The sequence below is a fragment of the Dendropsophus ebraccatus genome, chromosome 8 (genome assembly GCF_027789765.1).
Source record: "Dendropsophus ebraccatus isolate aDenEbr1 chromosome 8, aDenEbr1.pat, whole genome shotgun sequence".
NCBI classification, from domain to species: Eukaryota; Metazoa; Chordata; class Amphibia; order Anura; family Hylidae; genus Dendropsophus; species Dendropsophus ebraccatus.
The window spans coordinates 53,029,903-53,055,789 of NC_091461.1; the positions used below are offsets into that span (position 1 = coordinate 53,029,903).

The 25,887-nt window shown below is 44.4% G+C and overlaps 1 protein-coding gene across 1 annotated transcript; it reads right to left on the reverse strand.

Moving 5' to 3' along the window:
- Positions 1-1,089: 1,089 nt before the first annotated feature.
- Positions 1,090-25,113, reverse strand: LOC138798583 (intelectin-1-like). The gene is made up of 8 exons (XM_069979100.1): positions 25,090-25,113; positions 8,849-8,918; positions 8,110-8,277; positions 5,304-5,551; positions 4,935-5,093; positions 2,230-2,350; positions 2,041-2,144; positions 1,090-1,269 (listed from the first exon to the last, which is right to left on the reverse strand). Exons 2-8 carry the CDS (start codon positions 8,910-8,912, stop codon positions 1,117-1,119), a joined length of 1,017 nt encoding a protein of 338 aa, XP_069835201.1. The 5' UTR covers positions 8,913-8,918; positions 25,090-25,113; the 3' UTR covers positions 1,090-1,116.
- Between the last annotated feature and the right edge of the window lie 774 nt (positions 25,114-25,887).

Sequence of the window (25,887 nt, forward strand, 5' to 3'; positions counted from 1 at the left end):
GCAGCACGCTGTATTCTCTACCTGTAACACCGCACAGCACGCTGTATTCTCTACCTGTAACACCACACACCACACTGTATTCTCTACCTGTAACACCACACAGCACGCTGTATTCTCTACCTGTAACACCACACAGCACACTGTATTCTCTACCTGTAACACCACACAGCACACTGTATTCTCTACCTGTAACACCACACAGCACGCTGTATTCTCTACCTGTAACACCACACAGCAGGCTGTATTCTCTACCTGTAACACTACGCAGCAGGCTGTATTCTCTACCTGTAACACCACACAGCAAACTGTATTCTCTACCTGTAACACTACGTAGCAGGCTGTATTCTCTACCTGTAACACCACACAGCACGCTGTATTCTCTACCTGTAACACTACACAGCACACTGTATTGTCTACCTGTAACACCGCACAGCACGCTGTATTCTCTACCTGTAACACTACACAGCACGCTGTATTCTCTACCTGTAACACAACACAGCACGCTGTATTCTCTACCTGTAACGCTGATATTGGAATACAGTAAAGAACTTTTTGATTTTTTTTTCTTTTCATTTCCCCGCACATATTATGATCAAGCATCTTTTATCTTGAAGTTGAGCCCCACAATAGGGCTCTGATCCTCTCTGCCGTTTAGCATCATTTACTTGTGTTACTGCATCATTTTTGTGAATATGCTGCATTACTGCAATGACACTCCAACATGTGTGAACACAGCCCTAATTTGACTGCAGACTTCTGCACAATTAGAGAAATCAGTGCAGCAGCTGCTTCTGGCCGGTCAGAGATGGTGAATCACTCAGGGGATTGGGGGATCCAGCCAAGCCTCCTGTGATATCCAGGCTTAAAAAAACCTGTTCATTCCGAAGGACATTTTGACTCTGTTCTATGGATCAGAGGGAATGACATGTAAAACGGAAATACCCCTGTAACTACTCCATTTGACGTTCACTAATAATCTTCCAGTTTACATATACATTTTCCTGTTTAACCCTTTATTTAAAAGAATACTCTTACAAATCATACTGAGAATTCAATATTTTATTTTTTTTCATATTTTTTCAGGCCTGAAGCAATAAAAGTAGTGATTATTCCAGATTAACGATAGAAGAGGAGGACGGCGGCTTCAGTTATGTCTTTGCTGGCACTCCATCCAGCACGTGTTCCATAGCCATCCCAGTCATAGCCTGCAAAGTCTCCACACTGTCTGGGGTTTGCTTCTGGGAAGAAACCACCTCCTCCAATGCAGTGCTACAAATATATAGATCTGCTATTAGTCCTGGGCATACCACACCCAAGCATGCTCAAGTTGCACTCATCTCTAATAATCATCTGTATGACATTTTCAGCAGCTCCGCTCATATCTGACATACAGTATTCCCTTCACAAATAGGGCATTAAAAAACTTATAAAATATATAAATAATGTAAATATTTTTTTTCTTTGGAATACCACTTTAAAGGAGCATTCCAGTGAATACAGTATATATAAAAGTAAATGTAATTTCTTTCTTCTATATTTATACCTTGATTAACAGCAGTAAGAGGTGACATGGTCCCTCTGCTGTCACCAGTGGCTGTGTTGGAAACTGTAGGGCTGCCCAATTATAATTGGAGAAGCAGCCTGTGTCCCCAGCGCTGCAGCCGCGGCATGAGCAGGAATACTTGTCAATCACTGATTGCTCTGCCTTGCTGCTTGGCTGCAGTGCTTGTGACACAGACAGCTTTCCCAACTCTAATGTTTAGACTAGACTAAACATTAGAGGTGGATCATCTATCATGTGCTATATCTAGGGCTTCTGTAGCCCTGCCGTTTCCAACACAGCCATTGGTGGCTACAGAAGGGCCACTTAATGTATAAATGTAAAAAAAAAAAAAAATTTTGTACAACGTACATTTTAAATAAAGTTAAATAACTTTTTTTGCCAGAATACCCCTTGAAACATCATAGGACATAATAACAGGCGATACCTTGAAGTGTACCAATAGAATATAACCAGTTGTACATGACTCTGACACTTACATGTTCTGTATTGCATCCTATTACTTTCATCCCTGGGCATAGAGCCTGGGCAGCTTTTTCTGTGTTAAAAACCCGGAACTGGACAAAGCCAGGAGTGAACTCTTCTGCATAGATATAAAGAAACAAGTATTAGTATTGAGGACTTCTTAACTGTGCATAATTTTAGTGTGCAGCTATACTGGATCTTACGTGCGCCATTTGGTGAGTAATATGATTTTGTCTTCTCAGTACTTCCAAGGTCATACACAATAGGAATAGCGGGTCCATTATGTGCAAGGCAATTTCCAGTATTATACACCACTGGGTATTTCTAGAGAGAATCAAAATGTTACTGTGTGTGTCACTTAAAGTCAGGGAAAGCTCACACAGATTACCAACATTCTCTGGTGATTTTTGTATTTTATCCAACTACCCTATCTCTAGTCCCCAGCTGCACAAGGGGCATTGAAGTTGGACTTATAAGGGACCACCCGGCTTACACTGCTCTGCTTAAACAACTATATGAACACCTAAATTTTATTCATAATGTCTCTCAGTGTACTTCTATAATACCCCCCAGGCGTACTAGTGGCCAACAACCAGTTAATTCTATAGTTAAAAGGACTCAACCAACAATCGTTTCATAGCCACAAGGCTATACACCTTTTTTGCCACTGGGTAGCCCTAGAACTCTTGGAAATCAGAAAGATGCTTATAACTCTGCAACCTATTCCTCAACTGGCACCCTTAAAACTTGCGTCTACTGAATCTCCTTGAAAACTCTGGTTACTAAACACAGGAACTTATCAAAATATCACCCTTTTACCAAATGAAGGACTGTGATGGGGAAAACTACTAAAGACAAAGTGTCCTAGTATCGTAGCATAGAGTCCTATGCTCATAAGCTTACATTGACAAGACATACGTGAGAAAAAAAATATTTACAACTCCTACTGTGACAGCGAAAATCTGGAACATTTCCCTCGTTCAGGCACTCACGCACATTACTCCAACATCTCAAATTATCACCCAAGCTATGTCACCCAGTTTTGAATGAACTGGTGGACACTAAAACCAAAATATCGCATCTGGGTCACAGAGTGGAAAAGGTTGAGAACACTCAGGAGTGGCAAACTACACCGTTATATGTCAAAGACCAAGAGAAACACAGTCATAGACGTAACATTTGGATAATTCAGACAACATTGCCAACAACTTAGCTATCCTCAAAAAGCAAGGTAGTATGATGAAATTCAATTTACCACATCCAGAATTCTTCTCCTCCCTGATTTATCCCCATCCACTCTAGCCATGAGAACACTTCTGAGACCCTTAACAGACCACGTGCAACATTCAATTCTGGTGGACTCAGTGTAACAGTCTCTTTGTTTGTCTAAATAAAATGAAATAACACCTGCCACATGCAATATAATAAACCAGCCTGTATTCCGTATTGGGTTTTACAGACATCTACCTTTCGAATGTGTAAGTGAAATTTGGCACATTTTTCTGCGAATCAGCTGGTTGATTTCTAAGACTTCTTTCTGGATTTATTGAGAGGCATGTGCCTCTCAATACATTCAGCATGGGACATGGGGACAGGGGTTAAGTTAGGAGCCGTGTACAGATACGTTGGTCTTGACAAATCCCACTCAATATATTTATCTCTTGTCGGTCACCATATCAGGACTATTTAAAGACCCTTCCACCCACTACTACGCAACCAAAAATGAACTCCGCTCTTCAGTTAGAACTTTCTCAACTATAATTTCTCAACCTACAAATGTATAGTCCCCAGAACTCTGATAACTACTTCACCTATCACTTCATAGACTACCAACATCATTTATTAAAAGACTCTTCTGCTGCCACATACTCAACACTAGTTCCTCCCCCTCGTTACCTCCTTAGGCTGGGTTCACACACAGTATATTTCTGTCAGTATTTGGGCAGTATTTTGCAACCTCAACCAGGAGTGGATTGAAAACACAGAAAGGCTATGTTCACACAATGTTGAAATTGAGTGGATGGCCGCCATATAATGGTAAATAACTGCTATTATTTCAGTACAACAGCCGTTGTTTTAAAATAAGAGCAAATATTTGCCTGTAAATGACGGCCATCCACTCATTTTCACCATTGTGTGAACATGGCCTTTCTGTGTTTTCAATTCACTCCTGGTTTTGGTTGCAATATGAGGACCACAATACTGACTGAAATATACTGTGTGTGAACCCGGTCTTAGGCCATGTTCACATGGCGTAAAAGACCGGCCGTTCCGTGACCAGGCCGGGTCACGGAGCAGCCGGTCTATGAAAAGATCATCCCAGCCGATACTGCAGTACCAGACGGATGATCTTTTAGCCCGCAGTGTTCTGATGCGGGTGCATCCGTGCGCGCCTGCATCTGAACTCACCACTGCACTCTATGAAGTGAGCGGCCGGAGCCGCTCGCTTCATAGTGTGCACTGACAGTTGTCAGTTGTCAGATGTTTGCGGTGCCGCTAGGGGTCCCGGCCGGAGCGTATACTATATGTATACGCTCCGGCCGGGGCCCCATAGGCAGCAAATCAACGTATTTTTTCGTATTAACTACGGCTGTTGTAGGAATTGGCAACAACGGCCATAGAAATACGAAAAAATACGTTATGTGAACATGGCCTTATACCGTAAAATTACTTATACCGCATAATTACACCACTATCAGTCTATGGCTATGGTCTTATGGTTACATCTGCTCTTTTCTTTTTCATCTGTCATGTTCATGGTTTTAATTTAAAAAAAAAAAAAACTCCCAAAAAGTCTTGATTACTGTATCTAAAAAAAAAAGGCATTATACCTGATGTTACTACAAGTACAATTGTATTTTGCAATAGAGAATTGTACTTAACACTCTTCCTCTGATTAGATACTTACTTTGTACAAATAGAAGAGGTTATCGCCCTCGTCCTTAAAGAAGCCATTGGTCGTGCGATATCTCAGAAGAGAAGCGTTTCTCCACTCTGGCAATGGTGTATTATTGGGAACATGCCACAAGCTCAGATCTTTAGCAGTAATATCAAAATAGCCAGGATTCTACAAAGACAGAACAAGTAACATGTAGATAAAATTACATTGGATTAGATTAAATTAGATTTGTTGATTAAATTACATTTACAAACAATAAAAATTGTTAAGTGTCTTCACGTCTTCAATCCAAGACAAAAGTATTTTAGGTATTCATAAAGTGAATAAAAAAATATCACAATACAATTGAAGTGCTTATGAAAAATTCTGCCACTGCACCTTATAATCATCACTGGTGGCTCCAACAGGTAGACCGAATGTAGCGTAGTTAGCCCAGTTAGCATCTCCTTTGGGATTGTTGGGGTTGCTTCCCTCCTGGCTGGACCAGCGATCTCCCACTGTACATTTACCATTCATATTGTTTTCATGGATACTGGCCACCAAGGTCCAACCTCCACCATTGGTTGTCATGTCACAGTAGGTCTGATACATCACTCCTTCTTGTGTAATCAGGGTGTATATTCCATCTACAACACCATATTAGATGATACTTAATCTTTGGACCAAAATTAGAGTACAATATGGGGCACAACAGTTAATAGAAAGTCAGCACAGAGTCTCACTGCTCTGCACATAACCTCTAGTCACATTGTAGTTGTAGAGTCACAGATCCTATTTCAAATTCCAACATTGCTGTCCCGTTAAGAATGAACACGTTCATTCTTCGAGCTGAAAGTGGAATCTGCCTGACCATAGAATGGAGTCTATGGCACAGGCAGAGAGTGAAGCGGGAGCCTGGGGGACGAGCGGCGGAATCCACCACAAGTCTGCCAGGTGTTTTCCTCAGTGTGCACATACCCTATTAAAGCACTTTGAAATTGGATCCATGACCCTCTGGCGAAGCTGTGACCTGATTTCTGCTTCAGAGTACACTGTGGGGATAAAATTCATGTTTTATTTATTAAGGCTATGTTCACACTACATAAAACTACGGCCGTAGTTCTCGCCGCAGAACTACGGCCTTAGTTTTGCGGGGTGGAACATAGCCTGTTTTCAATGGAATCCCGGCCGGAGCGTACACACATCGTATGCGCTACGGTTGGGATCCCATGTGACGCCGGAAAAAACTGACAGGTCAGTTTTCTGTGTGCCACAGAAAGACCTGTCAGTTCACACAGTGAAGCGAGCGGCTCCGGCCGCTTGCTTCACTGTGGGCTATGGCAAGCTCTGATGCGGGCGCACGTTGATGCGCCCGCATCAGAGCTCCGCGGCCGGAAAGATCACCCAGCCAGTCACGGAACGGCTGGATGTTCACGTAATGTGAACATTTCCTAATACATTTTCTCATTTTTGCGGTCAATTAGCATTTTGATTGTTAAAAGACAGCAATAAAAACAATTTACCCATTAACTTAACACTATGGGGTACATTTATCAATGTGTGCCCCTGGCATACACCATGGAAAAGGCACAGATTTTTACCTTTTCCATGGCGTTTATCAGACATAAGCCCTGCTTACCTGATGGGCGGGCCAGGGGAGTGCAGCAAGGCTGGGAGGTGGCATAGCCTGCAAACAGGCATAAACCATGGCAGAAATCTACACCTCCATCGGAACTTAACAAATGTCCCCCTATATGCTCTAATAGTACCTAAATGGTGTCCTAACATAAGCTTAACCCTTTGAGGACCAGGCCCAAAATGACCCAGTGGACCGCGCAAATTTTGATCTTAGTGTTTCCGTTTTTCCCTCCTCCCCTTCTAAGAGCTCCAGCACTCTCAGTTTTCTATCTACAAGCCATGTAATGGCTTGTTTGTTACAGGAATAGTTGTACTTTGTAATAGCGTTTTTCATTCTACCATAACATGTATGATGGAACCCCAAAATTATTATTTATGAAGATATAAATAGGTAAAATCGTAAATAAGAATGCAATATGGTAACGTTTGGGGGGTTCCTGTGTCTACGTAATGCACTATATGGTAAAAGCGACATGATACCATTACTCTATAGGTCAGCCCGAACACAACCATATGCAGGTTTACGCAAATTCTCTAAAGTTATATATTTTTTTTAAATGAAATCCTTTTTTTTGGCAATTAATTATAAATAAAATGGGACTATTGTGACGCTTATAACGGTTTTATTTTTTCACCTACGGGGCTGTATGGGGTGTCATTTTTTCCGCCATGATCTCTAGTTTTTATTAATACCATATTTGTGAAGATCGGACGTTTTGATCACTTTTTATTAATTTTTTTATATATATAATGTAACATAAAATCGGTAATCCGCGCACTTTTTTCCCTCTTTTCGTGCACGCCGTTTACCGCTCGCAATGACGCTTGTTATATTTTAATAGATCGGACAATTACGCACGCTACGGTATATTATATGTTTATCTATTTATTTATTTTTATATGTTTTATTTATATAATGGGAAAGGGGGGTGATTTCAACTTTTATTGGGGGAGGGGTTTTGGGGTTGTGTTAGTGTTTTTAACTGTTTCTTTTTTACACATTTGAAGTCCCTTTGGGGGACTTTTACATTCACTAGTTTGATTTGTACACTGATGAATGCTATGCCATAGGCATAGCATTGATCAGTGTTATCGGCGATCTGCTCATTGAGCCTGCCTGTGCAGGCTTAGTGTAGCAGATCGCCGATCAGACCGCACGGAGGCAGGTGAGAGACCTCCGGCAGTCCGTTTTACCGATCGGGACCCCCGCAGTCACACTGCGGGGGTCCCGATCGGTAAGTGACAGGGGACTCCCCCTGTCACTTACACTTAAACGCCGTGGTCGCGCCGCGATCGCAGCGTTTAAGGAGTTAATGACACGCGGCAGCGCGATCGCTGCAGCGTGTCATTACCGGTGAGGTCCCGGCTGCTGATTGCAGCCGGCCCCCACCTGCTATGAAGCGCGCTCCGCTCCGGAGCACGCTTCATAGCGGGAGAAACACCCAGGGCGTACAGTTACGCCCTAGGTCGTCTGGGGACAGACTTCCATGGCGTAACTATACGCCCTGGGTCGTCTAAGGGTTAAAAATGAAGGCACTCTATAGTATACATTTACATATATCCTTACCCTTTGCAGATTTATCATAATTCTTGATATCCTTGCAGCTCCTGTACTCATTTTCTAGCGCTCCAGTAGGATACCCAGAATTAGACCGACTGTCACTTTCAGAGTTCTCATCCCAACATGCCAACAGGTTCAGAATGTTTTGCTTCTTCTCAGAGATAGAAGCATCTTCTAAGAAGGTATGAAAGTTAGAACAGATTATTTTGACAACTCTGAATACACAGTCAACATATTTTTTCATTATACCCTCACAGTTTTTTTACCTGATCTTGTTCTTACCTACTAGAATAGGAAGCGGATACCTACACTCCTAAAAATCCTTACAGGATACAATAAACAGACCTTGCTCTGTACTGATATAACAGCCTAAATCAATGCCGTGCCAAGCAAAAAAAATAATAAAAAACTGCAGATTGCCGTCTATCCAGATTCTCTATAGATCTAATATTGGTGTACTCTGACTTGTATAGTAAAACCTTTCATTATCTATACACACTGCTAAATTACACACGCTAGGCGTTTTATATAATAAACAATTTACCACCACCAGAATAATGTTGTAGCCTAAATAATAAGAACTTTAACCAATGGAGCAGATTCCAATGGTAAGAACCAACTTATTGTAGACAAAAATAGAAAAATGATCCTCATTTAAAATTCTAAAATTGTAAACAATTTTGTAAAACTAGGGTTTATGAATAATTGGATGAAAGTTTTTTCCCTTCCATTTAAAAATACTCACGACATTTGGAGGAGTATACTCCAGAAAGTGCCAGGGACAGGACCACCAGCGTGTGTACCCACATCTTTCACTGATAAAGAAAACAGTAATTTATGTAACACTATAATCAAGGGATATTGCCATTGAAAAACAACTATTGTGGATTATGCAAAGAGAGAAAAATATTCTTACCAGCTCAGAGGCAGTTCTAATGTAGAACTGAGAATCATTTAGTCTCTGATCAGTTTTTATAGTATTATTGTTGCCAAACCACATTCTTTAGTTGACTGACAGAACAGGCTTTTATCTTCTCAAGAGCAGGGAAACAGGTAGAAAACTTCAATGACAACTCCATAAAGGGTTGAATTTTGGACTTCATGTTTTATTGGTTATGTGACATTTTTGCTATATAAAAGTTGAATTTAGTATCATAATAGTTGGTTATATTGTTTAATAAATGACTTTCACTTTTAGGAATTGTACCTCATGTGACCATGAAAATATTATTTAAAAAGTGGTTTACCTTGCCTATTAAAACATACAATTATGTCATTAAATAATGTTTTTTTTTTTTTTTTTTTCAGAAATCCTGCAGAGACACCATCACATGTTTCTCAACGTCAGTGAACTAGCCAGACCTATTACTGGGATGGAAAAAACAAGTCGGGGGGGGGAAGCTCTAGTCAAGGAAAACACCTTCTAACAAGCCACACACAAAGTTGACATGACCTGGGAAATACCCGGGCAGGGCCATCTTAACAAAACTATGGGCCCCTGGGCACAGCTGTGGACTGGGCCCCCCCACCCAAGATCAAGTCCCCGCATCCCCCCTCCCCCCTAACCTTGTGCTGTGCAGCCCCATGTGGGGAAAAAGAAATAGAATACCCCCTGCATACCCCCATATAGAATAGCCCCCCTGCATCCCCACATATAGAATAGCCCCCCTGCATCCCCCATATAGAATAGCCCCCCTGTGCATCCCCCCATATAGAATACCCCCCTGCATCCCCCCATATAGAATACCCCCCTGCATCCCCCATATAGAATAGCCCCCTTGCACCCCCATATAGAATAGCCCCCCTGTGCATCCCCCCATATAGAATACCCCCCTGCATCCCCCATATAGAATAGCCCCCCCTGCATCCCCCATATAGAATAGCCCCCCTGTGCATCCCCCCATATAGAATACCCCCCTGCATCCCCCATATAGAATAGCCCCCTTGCACCCCCATATAGAATAATCTCCACTGTGCAATCCCCCATATAGAATAGCCCCCCTGTGCACCCCCCCCCATATAGAATAGCCCTATGTGCACCCCCCCATATAGAATACCCCCCTGCATCCCCCATATAGAATAGCCCCCCCTGCATCCCCCATATAGAATAGCCCCCCTGTGCATCCCCCCATATAGAATACCCCCCTGCATCCCCCATATAGAATAGCCCCCTTGCACCCCCATATAGAATAATCTCCACTGTGCAATCCCCCATATAGAATAGCCCCCCCTGTGTATCCCTCCATATAGAATGCCCCCCTGTATATCTCCCCTTATAGAATATCCCCCCCTGTGCATCCCCCTATATAGAATAGCTCCCCCTGTGCATCCCCCCCTTATAGAATAGCCCCCCTGTGCATCCTCCCACAAAGAATATTGACCCCCTGCATTCTCCCATCTAAAATAGCCCCCCTTTGCATCCCCCTTATAAAATAGCCCCCCCGTGCATCCCCCCATATAGAATACGCCCCTATAGAATAGCGGCACCATGCACCCCCCTATGTAGAATAGCCCCCTGTATATCTCCCCTTATAGAATAGCCCCCCCCCCTGTGCATCCACCCACAAAGAAAAGCCCCCCCCTGCATCCTCCCATCTAAAATAGCCCCACTGTGCATCTCAAACCCCCCCCCCCCCCCCCGTGTGGCCACATGTGAAGGGGTTTAAAAAAAATAAAATAAAACTCACCTCTCCTCGGGCCGGATCTTTAGTCTGCAGCAGCCTCTCCCTGCTGCTGCAGCACGGCGTCTCCTCTCTCTGCTCTCAGGTCCTGAGCGGCGCGTCAGGGAAGTGACGTCACCGCTGGGGACCTGATGTAGGTGCCTGCAGACGTGCCTGCGCGCGGCACGTCTGTGGCTCCTGGGGGATCGCTGAGGCCCGGAAAAGACTGAGGGAATAGCGCGGCGGCCGGCCGCGCTATTCTCTCAGTCTCAACTACTGCAGAGGGTTGGCCGCGGGTCGCGGCCCACTCAATGGTGGGGAGGTCTTTCTGCAGGGTAGGCGACTGCCACTGGGGCCCCCATGAGTCATAGGCCCCCGGGCAGCCGCCTACCCTGCCCAATGGGAAAGACGGCCCTGTACCCGGGCAAGGTATCCATCCAGAGACAGTTGTTTTGGGGTACTTGCCCCTCATCAGTGTGGGGCAGGATTCTGGATAGTGGGAGCACAGCCTAGTAAGTGCATTTAAAGGAATGATGGTTGACCTCAGGGAGAGCAACCAAAACACTGTGGAGACACCATCACACGTTTTTCAATGTCAGTGACTCTAGGTACATTGTCCCCTGTGAAAACAAATATGCAAAAATACTGCAGATACCCAATCATGTGTTTCTCGTAGTTAATGTTCCTAGATTCACTGACATTGAGAAACATGTGATGGTGTCTCTGCAGTGATTTGGTTGAGAGGGAAAAAGTACAAACAACCCCCCACCCCCAGTTTTAACTGAAGATCAAATGGTATTTTCTCTTGCCTTTCCATTAATTGAAAACACTTTGTGTGACATTTACGAAAGCCCCACCCGAGGTGTATGCCAGGGAGAAGGTGCAGATTCATCCGATGGGCAGGCCGGGGGGGCTTGGGGACGCTTGGCAAGGCGGTTGGAGACGTGGCCCGCTTCCGCGCCTTATTATCATGATTTACGCCTGCTCACAGTCCTACACACATTGAAAGCCCCTTCACTGTAGGAACATATATGTATGTTCCTGCTGCACGCGACATGCATAATAGGAACATTTATATACAGATTGCTGACATCAAGAGGGTTAGAGTGAAGCCAACCCTGTGGGCAGATCTGGAAAGGTGGGGGAGAACTACTCTCAGCCCAACTCCCAGACATAGAAAGTAAGGTCCAGCATGGCCAACAATGAGAGTAAAAGCAGTTCTCCAATCGGATTGGACTGGTGGACACTTGTTTCCTTGCATGTCCCAGAACACTCAGGCACTGCTATCAGAAAGCGAAGGATAAGAAAAAAAATGTATATTATTATAAATTTATATTTATATAATATTTATTATTATTATTATTATTATTATTATTATTAATTTTAAGTAAGATAATATTACAAAAGTCATAAAATGAAATGCAATGAAATCTGCCACCTCACCTTCTAATCATCACTGGAGGCTCCCTCAGGTAGACCGAATGTAGTGTAGTTAGGCCAGTTATCATCTCCTTCTGGGTTATTGATGTTGTTTACCCCTTGGTTCGACCAGCGATCTCCCACTGTACATTGATGTTGTTTTCATGGAGAATGGCCACTAAGGTCCAACTTCCACCATTGGTTATCATTCAATAATAGGTCACAATAGGCACAACAGGTCTGATACATCACTCCATCTTCTGTAATCAGTGTGTAAATTCCATCCACAACAACATCATATTAGATTACACTAATACGTATGGTGAGAGTTCCGGCCGGCACTAACTACAAGGTACACCCAATGTGGGAAACCCGGGACTGGAGTATATAGCACACAGACTGTATCCAAACCGTGGAGCGGCGGTGCAGAGACAAAAAAGGCAGGATAAATGAACAAGGATCAAGAAACAGAGTCTCGCACTCACCGGACTGAAGATGCAAGTGGTTTATTTCCGATACATCAGAGTAGGCTAGGCGGGGAGAGGGGAGATGGTGAAGCAGGTGTGTTCAGCAGGAACAACAAAATGTTTCACGCCTACAGAGGCGCTTCGTCGGGCTAGGAACACTACATTACACTAATACTTTCATTGGACTAAAAGTAGAATACACTATTGGGATGAGGAGGAAAAATGTTGGGCAATTATCAATAGCTGCCCGATATTATTAATGTCACTGCAACATTGGGCAGCTATTGAACATTCATTTCAATGCTGACAGTTAACCCTACAAGTGTTCAGCACAACTGCAGCATCTATAGGGCTACAGAGGGAGAAATCTCCTTCTTTTTACCATGAAAGCTCTGCAAAGTGATCACAAGGCCTCCCCAGGCCTCTGATGTCCTAGCTACAGAAGATGACAGGGGAGAGAGTGGAGGGGGGAGAAGGGATGGTGGGCAGAGATCACGTCAGTGTTTTTCAGGTTATGTTATAACCTGAGAAACATCTCTGTCCGCTCCCCTCTCTCCCCGGCCCCTGTCACAAGCTCCCCTGATCTTTAAGCTCCTATGATGCTTCTATTGCAATAACAGAACTGGGTTCTGTCATTACAGTAAGTGATTTGAATATGCCGCCAGCTCCGAGAAGTTTGTGACAGTGCCAGGGGGAAGAGGGAAGCAAGCAGAATACAGGGCTTCAGCTTATGGGATCATTTTAATCCCATGGCTAAAGTTCAAAATTGGACCTGGGCATTAAGGCATCAATGACCCATGGTCATGAAAGGGTTTATCTTGTCATTTTTCATAGTGTTATTGTCACTAAACAAACTGAACTACATTCTTTAGTTCATTGACAGAACAGGTATGGCAAGTTTTTCTTCTGAATTTCAGAGACAATAAAATTGACAGGTTCAGTGAGGAGTCGAGCTCTGGGCCACATTTTTGTTGGTTATGTGACATATCTTCGATACAAAAACTTGCATTGGTATTCAATTGTAAATATTGTTTCATAAATTACAGATTTGGTCCTTTGGTAAGTACAGCTTCTTTATAATGTTCCCGCAGCCCCCCCCCCCCCACACACACACAGTGTCGGACTGGGGTACCTGGGGCCCACCAGAGGAAATGATCCTTGGGGCCCACCAATATAGAACCAGTGAGACACGACATGCTGACCCCGTCCTTTACTGGATTCATCTGTATCTGTGACAAATCCTTTCTGAATAACTTTTTCAGTCAAACTAAAACTCTCAGGACACCCTCCATTTATACAGCTCTCAGGGTATGCTGGGAGTTATAGTCTGCCAGAGGACAACCCTTTAATAAATCACTGTGTGCAGAGTCTCCTGGTGGCTGCAATCTGTGGGTGACAACCATCAGCCTTGAAGGTCCAGCAATACATCTATCTACACTGTACTACAACTCCCAGCATATCCTGAGGGCTGCAAACTGTCAACTTGGACCTCGACCGAGTCGACATTACCGATCAGATCCTGTATACTGACCAATATTGCCAATAATACCAGTATACAAGGGGGAAATATTACCGCCACACCACAACTACTACCATCACCACCATATTGTTACCGACCAAATCCAGTATACTAAGATCAATAAAACACAGTACCAGATAAAAGTAACAAATAACAACACATACTGACTAACACCACCGCTGCTACTGAAGAAAATCCTCTGTACACAGATCACAATCACCTCATACAGTCATATAGAGGTCGCCCCAGCTGTACACAGGTTCTATACACCATATACTGTACATTACAGTGCAGATACATCAAGTGACTCACAGGGGACGTCTTCTCTGATCGAAGTTCTTCCCTTTTCATCTTGTTCTTCTTCTGCCCTGGGCCATTATGAGAACTTCTCCGAGCCACGAATCCACAGAATCTGACAGACACACATATTAGGCTCATCATACTGGCACCATCCTCATCTCTATACTAACTGCACATCTGTATTGGTTCCCATACACCCTCGTTTAGTGGGTAGGCTGAGTCTGTGTAATCCCCTTATAATATATGCTCACCCCCCCGTATAGCCTCCTTATAGATGCTCCCCTGTATTATGCCCCTATAGATGGTACCCCTGTATTATGCCCCTTATAGATTCCCCCTGTATTATCCCCCTTATAAATGCCCCCCTGTATTATCCTCCTTATAGATGGCCCCCCTATAGATGCCCCCTGTGTTGTCCCCCTGTATTATCCCCCATATAGAGGGTTTTCCCCCTGTGTTATCTCCCTTATAGATGGTCCCCACTCCTGTGTTATCCGCCTTATGGATGGTCTCCCCCCCCCCCCCGTGTTATCACCCTTATAGATGGTCCCCCCCCCGTGTTATCTCCCTTATAGATGGTTCCCCCCCCCCGTGTTATCCCCCTTATAGATGGTCTCCCCCCTGTGTTATTTCCCTTATAGATGGTTCCCCCACTGTGTTATCCCCCTTATAGATGGTCCCCCCTGTGTTATCCCACTTATAGATGGTCTACCCCCCTGTGTTATCCCCTTTATAGATGGTTCCCCCCCTGTGTTATCCCCCTTATAAATGGTCTCCCTCCCCCGTGTTATCCCCCTTATAGATGGTCTCCCCCTGTAAGCCCCCTTATAGATTGTTCCCCCCCGTGTTATCCCCCTTATAGATGATTTCCCCACTGTGTTATTCCCCTTATAGATGGTCTCCCCCTGTGTAACCCCCCTTATAGATGGCCTCTCCCCGCTGTGTTATTCCCCATATAGATGGTCTCCCACCTGTGTAACCCCCATTATAGATGGTCTCTCTCCCCCCCTGCGTTATCCCCCTTATAGATGGTCTCCCCCCCCCCCCGTTTTATTCCCCATATAGATGGTCTCCCCCCATGTTATTCCCCATATAGATGGTCTCCTCCCTGTGTAACCCCCCTTATAGATGGTCTCTCCCCCCCGTGTTATCCCCCTTTTAGAGGGTCTCCCCCCTGCGATTTCCCCCTATAGATGGTCTCCCCCCGGTGTTATCCCCCTTATAGATGGTTCCCCCACTGTGTTATTCCCCATATAGATGGTTCCCCCGTGTAACCCTCCTTATAGATGGTCTCTCCCCCCCCATTATCCCCCTTATAGATGGTCTCCCCTCCTGTGTAACCCCCCTTATAGATGGTCTCTCCCCCCCCCTCAGTATTATCCCCCTTATAGGTGGTTCCCCCCTCTGTGCAAAGAAGATAAAAATAAATTTTAAAAAACTCACCTTACAACATGCTCCTCCGTCGGTTCTCTTCTTCACTGGCTCCTGCTCGTCTCCATGTCCCGGCAGGCGCACGCATCATCACTAAGTCAGTACGCGCCAGGACTGGTACTTCTGGAAGTCTCCGCCGTCGGCGCACACTGACTCAGCGATGATGCGTGCGCTGTCCGGGACATGGAGACGAGCAGAAGCCAAGGGCCAGGGTACCTCTTGTGACCGCAAGCGAAAAACTGCTTGCGGTCACAAAGAGGACGGGAGCAGTGTGGCGGGGGCCGGGGGGGCGCCATCATTCAAGGGAGCTTTGCTGTCACCTGACTGGGTAAGTGAGGGCCCAGTCAGGGGACAGCATTGCTAGATGGGCAGCGCTGTCACTGTCGGGGGGCCCTGCCGCCCTACAGTGACAGTGTGTTAACTGTGTTGGGGGCTGGGGCCTACCATAGCTACTTGGTTCCTTCCCTTTTTTTTATGAGTCTGCTTTGTGTGCAAAAAAAAAGAAGAGTAAATTACCACGGAGCACAGTTTCTACAGACTTCAGATGTTTGATGTTACAAGACCATACCAAGATAATGGGTACAAAGGAACACATTTATCAAGACCAGCATATAAGCACTTTGGGGGAGATTTATCAAACTGGTGTAAAGTAGAATTGGCTTCCACCAAGAAGAATTCAGATTGCACCGCCAGGAGACCCCTTTTTCCCCAACTCGTCACACTATAGTGAATCTGAGGCTCCTGTATAACAGTCAAGGAATTCTATACCAGCTCTGAACTAATGCAGATCTAATCCATTATTTATGCGTAAATTTTGATAAATCAGGTGCGGAAGAAGACCACACCTGCTCCCTGCCTTGCCGTGCCTCCAACTCCCTGCCTGCCTATCAGACGAGCAGGGCATAAGCTGGCAAAAAAATGCCGATTTTTTTGTTTGATTTCAGTTAAAATCTGCATCCTTTGGACAATGTATTTCTCCCCAAAGTTCTTTGTTATTTTGAAAAAAGGAAATGACTACTAAGCTTTCAATTAATATATCAGAAGCAGCTTACATGGCTGCATTGATAAATAAATAAATAATAATAATAACAACAATAAAAATAATTACTACAATAACATAATTACAAGTGTACCAAAAAAAACTTACTTAAGACTATGGAAACGAACGGTACCCATCAATCAGTAACATACTTAATTACATAAACATGAACATAAAACCCTTCAGGAAATTGAAGAAACAATTGCGATAAAGAGTCAATCCATGTCATCCATGTACTCCAAAAAAAAAATACAAATTTCAACACAACAAGCAAAAACATTTCCCACTTGATTCTAATAGAGGGAAGGGAGGTCTGTTCATGTAAAAAACACAAAAAGCTATGTACTAGTGGTACATTCGCTTTAAGAAAAAATATATATTTTATATTTTCTTATTAGCTATATATTTTATTTTTTTATATTATTTTATTTATTATTTTTAGTATTTTAATTTATATATACACACATATTTAGGTCTGGTGAGACACAGGCTGCTGACATGAAGAACCTTAAGAGACCCCTGGGGTACTCACCCTTGGGACATACAAGGGGTTAACCATGATAAAAAAAAAAACATATCTGCTTTCTTCCAAAAATAGTGCAACACCTGTTCTATTTTTTTCTGTAGTATTAGAGCTTTCTCTTCAATGAAACTAAGCTGCAATACCAAACACAAACTGGGGACAAGAGTAGCACTGCTTTTGAAAGAAAGCAGATATGTTTTTATAAGTGTTAGCAGAATCAGTAAGCAGAGGGTTTTTAGAAGTCAGACCAAGATTCAGAGGAAGGAAGGATATGCCAGGGTCCAAGCCACAGTCCGCAGCCATGAAAAATAATGTAACATTGAGTAATTATGCATGCAATGAACGCATCACCACTCAAAACTGTAGAGGAAAAGGGAGTCAGGAATGCCTGCTCCTGTACTCACATTTCATAGTGTGCTACGTATTGTACGTACAGGGACAGGGTCTCCCGTCTTCAGTACTGTACAGCAGGCCTGCTGCGGGCAGTGCGTGATGACATCATTTTATTGCATGCTACCTACAAGAGAAGACCTGTGCAGTTCTACCGTAGGTGACCAGACACAGAGCAGAGGAATAAAAAAGGGCCTTAGCTCTGGAGCAGAGGGAAGGGGAGATTTTTATTTGGTGGGGACCTACTAGGGTCATCCTGGGGAGGGGGAGCATTTGCGTTATTTGGAGGGGTAACTACCTACTGGGAGCATGTACTTAATTGGAGGATTACCTACCTACCTGGGACAGGTACCTTATGGAGAGAATACTTACCTAATGAGGGAATTGCCAGCCTACTCGGGACAGCTACCTACTGAGGCCACCTACCTAATGAGGACAGATTACCTACCTAATGAAGGGAAGGCCTAGCTACTGGGGGTATGAACCTATTTGGGAGAGGGGGGGGATTACCTACCTAATGAAAGCCATTCTAAGGCTATGTTCACACAACCTCCAAAAAAAGAAAAAGACGTCTGCTTTTTGTTGTAAAAAAAAACGTGTTATTGCATCATTTTAAGTGACTTTAATAAAGTGCATTGAAGTCTATGGAATAATGGACATCTTTTTCACAGTGTATTGAAAGATGCCCACCTCAAAAGAAGTCCATCATTCAATACATTGTGTGAAAAAGATGTCCGTTATTCAATACATTGTGTGCACTGGACGTCCGTTTTTTTTTATTGACTTCAATGCATTGCATTGCAGTGAGTTAAATTGCAGCAATAATGGATGTTTTTTAAGTAGCAAAAGCGGCCGCCTTTTCTCTATTTTTGACGTTGTGTGAACATAGCCTCATAAAGCATTGGTGCGGCCTCATCTGGAGTATGCTGTTCAGTTCTGGGCGCCGATTCATAGAAAGGATGTTCTAGAGCTGGAGAGGGTACAAAGAGGGGCAAGTAAAATAATAAGGGGAATGGAGCATCTTAGTTATGAGTAGAGATTAAAAGAATTACATTTGTTTAGTCTGGAGAAAAGACGTTTAAGGGGAGATATGATTAACTTATTTAAATATATAAATGGCCCCTACAAGAAATATGGGGAAAAGATGTTCCAGGTAAAACCCCCTCAAAGGACAAGGGGGCACTGCCTCCACCTGGAGGAAAAAAGGTTCAGTCTCCGGAGGCGACAAGCCTTCTTTACCATGAGAACTGTGAATCTGTGGAACAGTCTACCACAGGATCTGGTCACAGCAACAACAGTAGAGGGCTTCAAAACAGGGCTAGACAAGTTCTTAGACCAAAATAATATAAATGCATATGTATAGAACCTATCATTATCTGTCCCCCTTCCCTCCATTCCCTCCTTGGTTGAACTTGATGGACATGTGTCTTTTTTCAACCTTCTAACTATGTAACTATATGCACTTAAACTAGCAGCACTGTGATATGGATATCCCTGCTGTCAGTTTTCCTTTAACCCCTTAACGACCGCGGGCGTAAGTGTACGCCCCCAAAACCCGTGCCTTAATGCAAACGGGCGTACATTTACGCCCGCGGTTTCCCCGATCGCTGCGTGTACACACCCTATCCGCACCCTATCGCCGCTGAGTGCTGATCAGCATCGCACGTAAGTGCGCCGCTGATCAGCAACTCCTCCTTTTTGGCGTAGAGTGTTTTTTTCCTATATCCTACAGCCACGGTCTGCTTATAAGTGCCGCACATAAGTGCGGCATTTATCAGCAACTCCTTTCTTGGCGTAGTTTTTTTTTTTATACTTAATGTTAAAAAAACATGTAAAAAACACCATTACACTACACGGAATAAAGTTTTACACTACACCACTACATACCCCATTTACCAATCCCCGTATAAAGATGACCCCCAGGGTGTTTTCGGTGTCGGACGCATACGCTATTATTGCCTCCGACACCGAAACAGCCAGTGAGGATGAATGGGGGGTCCTTTGTTCCTCCATTCATCCTCATCCTCATCATCCAATGACGTATCTGGGGGTAGCGTAGCGTACACTGCCCCCCAGACACGTCTTTTCCGCCAGTACCGTCCCAATAAGAGATCACGGTATGGCGTGAAATTCTATAAACTCTGTGAGAGTACCTCAGGGTACACTTACAGATTTAGGGTACGTGCACACTGCGGAATGGCAAAGGATAACCCTTTGTGCATTTCGCAGCTGGCACCCGCCGGCGGACTGATGCAGGCGCGCGTCTCCACCCGTGTCATAGACTCCATGTTATGCTTGGGCGGATTCCATCGTCCGTCCAAAGAATGAACACATTTGACGGAGAGCGGAATCCGCCCGTGCATAGAATGGAGTCTATGACACGGACGGAGACGCGCGCCCGCATCAGTCTGCCGGTGGGTGCCAGCTGCGGAATGCACAAAGGGTTATCCTTCGCCATTCCGCAGTGTGCACGTGCACTTAGAGTGTATGAAGGAAGGGACACCCAAATCCAGCCCCCAGATGCCCCCCCCCCCATCCTCGGAGTTAGTGGGGAGATCGTTCGGGAACTGATCTTCCCACTGCTGGATAAAGGTTACCACCTGTACGGGGATAACTTTTATACCAGCACCCCCTCTTCCGGTCCCTCGCTGCCCTGTAGCTTGCGGCACGATCCGAACATATCAGAAGTAGTAATAGCGCCCTAATATTTAGCAGCCATGGAGCGGACCCAGCGCTTCTGGATATGAAGGACCCCGTATCGCACCAGGACAACATTTTCCAGGTGACGTCCCCCACACTGGAAAACAGGAGACCCCAGAAGAAGTGCAGAGTGTGGCGTAACAGGGGGATCTGGAAGGGTTCTACATTATCTAAATTCTGTCCCTTATTCCTATTTCAGGGGTCACGTTGATCCAGGGATTATTCTGATCGCCATTATGGAGTCGGGAAGGAATTTTTTCCCTGTGATGAGGCTACTGTCGTCTGCCTTACGAGGGTTTTTTGCCTTCCTCTGGATCAACACAGGTTGAATTTGATGGACACCTGTCATTTTCAACCTTATAAACTAATAATTGGCCTAATAACCCCAAATAAATTAGAATTGTCCCTTTTTCCCCAGCTAAATAGGTATGGCCGCCATTCCCATTAGAGGATGCCATGATGCAATTACAAAGCCTCTGTGCGGCCAGGACAGTAGAAACCCCCAACAAGTGACCCCATTCTGGAAACTACACCCCATAAGGAATCTAACAAGGGGGGCAGCGGGGATATGGCCCCCTGGTGACGGCCACATTTGGGACGTGAAAATGAAAAAAATTGTATTTTTTATTTTCACGGCACATGTTCTACATATGTGCCTGTTACCAGTGGGGTCCATATGCTCACTGCACCCCTTGTTAGATTCCTTATGGGGTGTAGTTTCCAGAATGGGGTCACTTGTGGGGGGTTTCTACTGTCGTGGCAGCACAGGAGCTTTGTAATTGCGACATGGCCTCCATCCTCCATTCCAGCCTCTAAATGGCGCTCTGTCCCTTTGGTGGCTTTCCCTGTGCCCATATGGCACATTATGTCCACATGTGGGGTATTTTCGTACTCAGGGGCAATTACCCTACACGCTTTGCGTTTATTTTCTTTTTTAACCCCTTGTGGAAATGGAAAAAAATCAAGGCTAGACCAACATTTGGTGTAATTTGTTTTAAATTTTTACTCTAAATCATTAATCTTGTCTTGATTTTTTCATTTTCACAAGGGGCTAAAAAATAAAAAAACACAAAATTTGTAGAGCAATTTCCCGAGTACGGAAATACCCCACATGTGGACATAAAGCGCCATGCGGGTGCAGGGTAAGCCTCCAAAGGGAAGGAGCGCCATTTGGTTTTTTGAGGCTGGATTTGGCTGGAATGAATTTCGAGGGGCCATGTTGCATTTAAAAGGCCCCTGTGTTGCCAAGACAGTTGAAACCCCCCCACAAGTGACCCCATTATGGAAACTACACCCCTCAGGGAATGTAACAAGGGGTGTAGTGAGCATATGGACCCCACTGGTGACGGGCACAAATATGGAACAATGTGGCGTGAAAATGAAATATTACATTTTTTACACTATAATGTTGGTCTAGCCTTGAATTTATCATTTTCACAAGGGGTTAAAAGAGAAAAAAAACACACAAAATGTTTAGAGCAATTTCCCCCGAGTCCGTAAATACCCCACATGTGGACATAAAGCGCCATGTGGGTGCAGGGCAAGCCTCCGAAGAGAAGGAGCGCCATTTGGATTTTGGAGGTTGGATTTGGCTAGAATGGATGATGAACGCCATGTCGCATTTATAGAGCCCTTGTGCTGCCAAGACAGTGGAAACCCCCCACAAGTGACCCCATTCTGGAAACTACACCCCTCAAGGAATCTAACAAGGGGTGCAATGAGGATATGGACCCCTTGATGACGGCCACATTTGTGCCGTGAAAGTGAAAAAATGAAATTTTTCACTTTCACGTCACATTGTTCCACATTTGTGCCCATCACCAGTGGGGTCCATATGCTCACTGCACCCCTTGTTAGATTCCTTGAGGGGTGTAGTTTCCAGAATGGGGTCACTTGTGGGGGGTCTCCAGTGTTTTGGCAGCACGAGGGCTCTGTAAATGCGACGTGGCCCTTGAAATCCATTCCAGTGAAATCCAGCTTCCAAAAGCCAATTGGCGCTCCTTCCCTTTGGAGGCTCGTCCTGCGCCCGCTTGGCACTTTATGTCCACATTTGGGGTATTTCCGTACTCGGGAGAAACTGCGCTACATGTTTTGTGTTTTTTTTTTCCTTTTATCCCTTTGTGAAAATGAAAAATTGAAGTCTAGAACAACGTTTTAGTGTAAAAAATACTTTTGTCTTTTTTCACGCCATATTGTTGGGAAAATCTGTGAAGCACCTGTGGGGTCCAGATGCTCACCGCACCCCTTGTTACATTCCTTGAGGGGTGTAGTTTTCTGAATGGTGTCCCTTTAGTGGTGTTTTTTAGGTTTTGGCACCCCAGAGCCTCTGCCAAGCTGAAGTGATACAGTCAGAAATGACCAAATATAACGGAGCCATTGAAATGCACTAGGCGCTCCCTTATATCTGAGGCTTGTGGTTGCGTCAAATAGCGCAATAGGGTCACATATGGGGTATTTCTATAAACTGCAGAAACGGGGCAATAAATATTAGGGTGCATTTCTCTGGTAATAAGTTTATAATTATGAAAAATATTGGATTACAATAAAATCTCTGCACAGAAAATTAAAATTTTCAAATTTCTTACACACTTAGCTTTTATTTCTGTGACTCCCCTAAAGGGTTAAAAAACTTTCTGGATGTGCTTTTGCAGAGTTTGGGGGGTGCAGTTTCTGAAATGGGGTGCTTTGTGGGGCTTTCTAACATACAGGCCCCTCAAATACACTTTGAACCTGAACAGGTCCCTAAAAATATCTGATTTTGAAATTTTACTGAAAATTTGGAAATTTGCTGCTAATGTTTTACGCTTTCTATTGTCTAAAAAAAATGAAATATAGTTTAATAAATGCTGCCAACATAAAGTAGACATGTTGCTAATGCTATTTAATATATAATTTATGTGGCATAACCATTTTCTGTATAAGCAGAAAAGGTTTAAAGTTGGAAACATGCATTTTTTTACAATTTTTCACGTTATTTTGGTTTTTTCATAAAGATTCGTTATAAGTATCGACTCCAATTTACAAGAAATGTGAAGTACAATATGTCACGAGAAAACAATCTCAGAATCAGCCGGATAGGTAAAAGCATCCCGAAGTTATTAATGAATAAAGTGACACAGGTCATATTCATAAAATTTGCTCCGGTCCTTAAGGCCATTTTAGGCCTGGTCCTTAAGGGGTTAAAGGCTAAAATTACTCCAAGATAAATGACTGTGACTAAGATACTTAGGCCCTGCAGGCATGTCTTCTAGCTGCTGAGACTGCATAAGACCAACATGGACAAACAAGAACTGCTTGATTGGCAATAGAATTTCTGAAATATCTGTGTATTGAGATCTATGCAGCTATTAAGGTGAATGTTACCATACTGATCACACAGAATACCTGTATATGAGGGAGGAATGTGGCCTAAAGGCCTCTAATTCTATGGAACTGCAACCTTCAGATGTCCTCTATTATGTCATATTTTTACACTAAATAATCTTAAGCCTATCTCGCACATAGGTTAAATCGGTGAATGACTGTTTACACAGAACAATCTGCAAATTTTTTGTGCACGACCAACGACCATTTGAGAACATGTTCGAAGATCAAAATGAACGATTTCTCGCTCGTCGCTTGATCGTTCGCTGCGTTTACACATACAATTATTGTTTGAAAACGTTATTGTGCAAATTCGCACAATAATCGTTCCATGTAAACACAGCATAAGTGTTTTATACCTGGCACCTGGTGTAGTCACCAGACTCAGTACAGCTGAGTCTGGTAGGAGACAAGATATTTGTAGAGTAGGAGTACTAGGCTTACAAGAGACAGCTAGGAATGCTGTTGTCATTTAGTTAGTGGCCAAATGGCTTAAGATTTATTTTGTATTGCTTGTTTCCTGTTTTTGAGTCGTTGTTTAACCCCTTAGTGACCGCCGATGCGGCTTTTTACGGCGGTCACTAATGGGCTCTATTCTGCTGCCATCAGCTTTTTACAGCGATGGCAGAGAATAGAGCTGAGGCGCCGGTAAGGCCCCCACCCCATCCCCCCAGCTACCGGAGGTAGCTGAGGGGTTGGGGCAGTGTGTGAAGTCAGTCCCGGCTGCCCCCCGTACCGGCGATCGCCGTTATAAACGTTATAACGGCGGCGCTGCAGTCATTCATGTCCTCTCACCGTGAATCCACAGTGAAAGGAGATGAGAGTAGTTGTCCGCCACCCCCCCGGATTAACTCCCTAACCCTCCCCTCCCCCGTAAACAGACTCTGATGGAGAAGTTGTTGCTGCAGAAAACCCATGCTCTCTGCAACCAGAGGTGGCAGAGAGCATGGGGCAATGATCGGGGGCCACCCTGTGTGGCCCCTGTACAAGCGATCAGCGGTATATACTATATAACGCTGATCGCTTGTTTTCGCTGCTGGCCGGCGTTTTAGAGTCACTTTTTATCCCCTGTCACCATATATCAATGGTGACAGGGGATAAAAAGTGCTCTGTGGTCCCCCAAGTGCCCCCAGCCCCTCACCCCTTCCCCCCTCCCCTGGAGAAGATCTGCTCACCAGATCTTCTCTCTTCGCCGTCCAGGCTCCTTCTGCAGTGCGCATGAGCTGCAGAAGCAAAGAGCCTGTCTGAAAATTTAAAGTGACAGGGACCAGTTAGGTCCCTGTCACTAAACTATGATAACTGTGATGTCACAGTGATCATAGTAGTACAGTAAAAAAAAGTGTAAGTGTACAAAGAGTGAAAAACATACAAATAAAATAAAACACACTTTTTATTATAGTAATAATTGAGGTTTACTCCCAGATTACCCCTAACCCCCCCCCCCCCCCCCCCCCCAGATTACCCGTAACCACCGCAGGTTTCCCGTCACCGCCCCAGGTTGCCCACAATTATGCTAGATTGCCCGTAACCACCGCAGGTTGCCCGTAACCACCCCAAATTACCTATAAGCACTTCAGTTTATCTATAACCACCCTAGATTGTCCGTAACCACCCCAGATTGTCTATAGCACCCCCAGATTGTCCATAACCACCCCAGATTGTCTGTAGCCCCCCCAGATTACCCGTAACCACCGCATGTTGCCCGTAATCATGGCAGATTACACGTAGCCACCGCACGTTGCCCGTAACCTCCCCAAATTGCCAGTGACCCCCTCCAGATTGTCCGTAATCACCCCAAATTGCCCATAACCACCCCAGATTGCCCGTAACCACTGCACATCGCCCGTAACCACCCCAGATTGTCTGTAACCACCCCAGATTGTCTATAACCACCGCAGGCAGCCCGTAACCACCCCACATTACCTGTAATCTCATTTTTTTATTGTATTTTAGTAACTGTGCTATTCTAATAC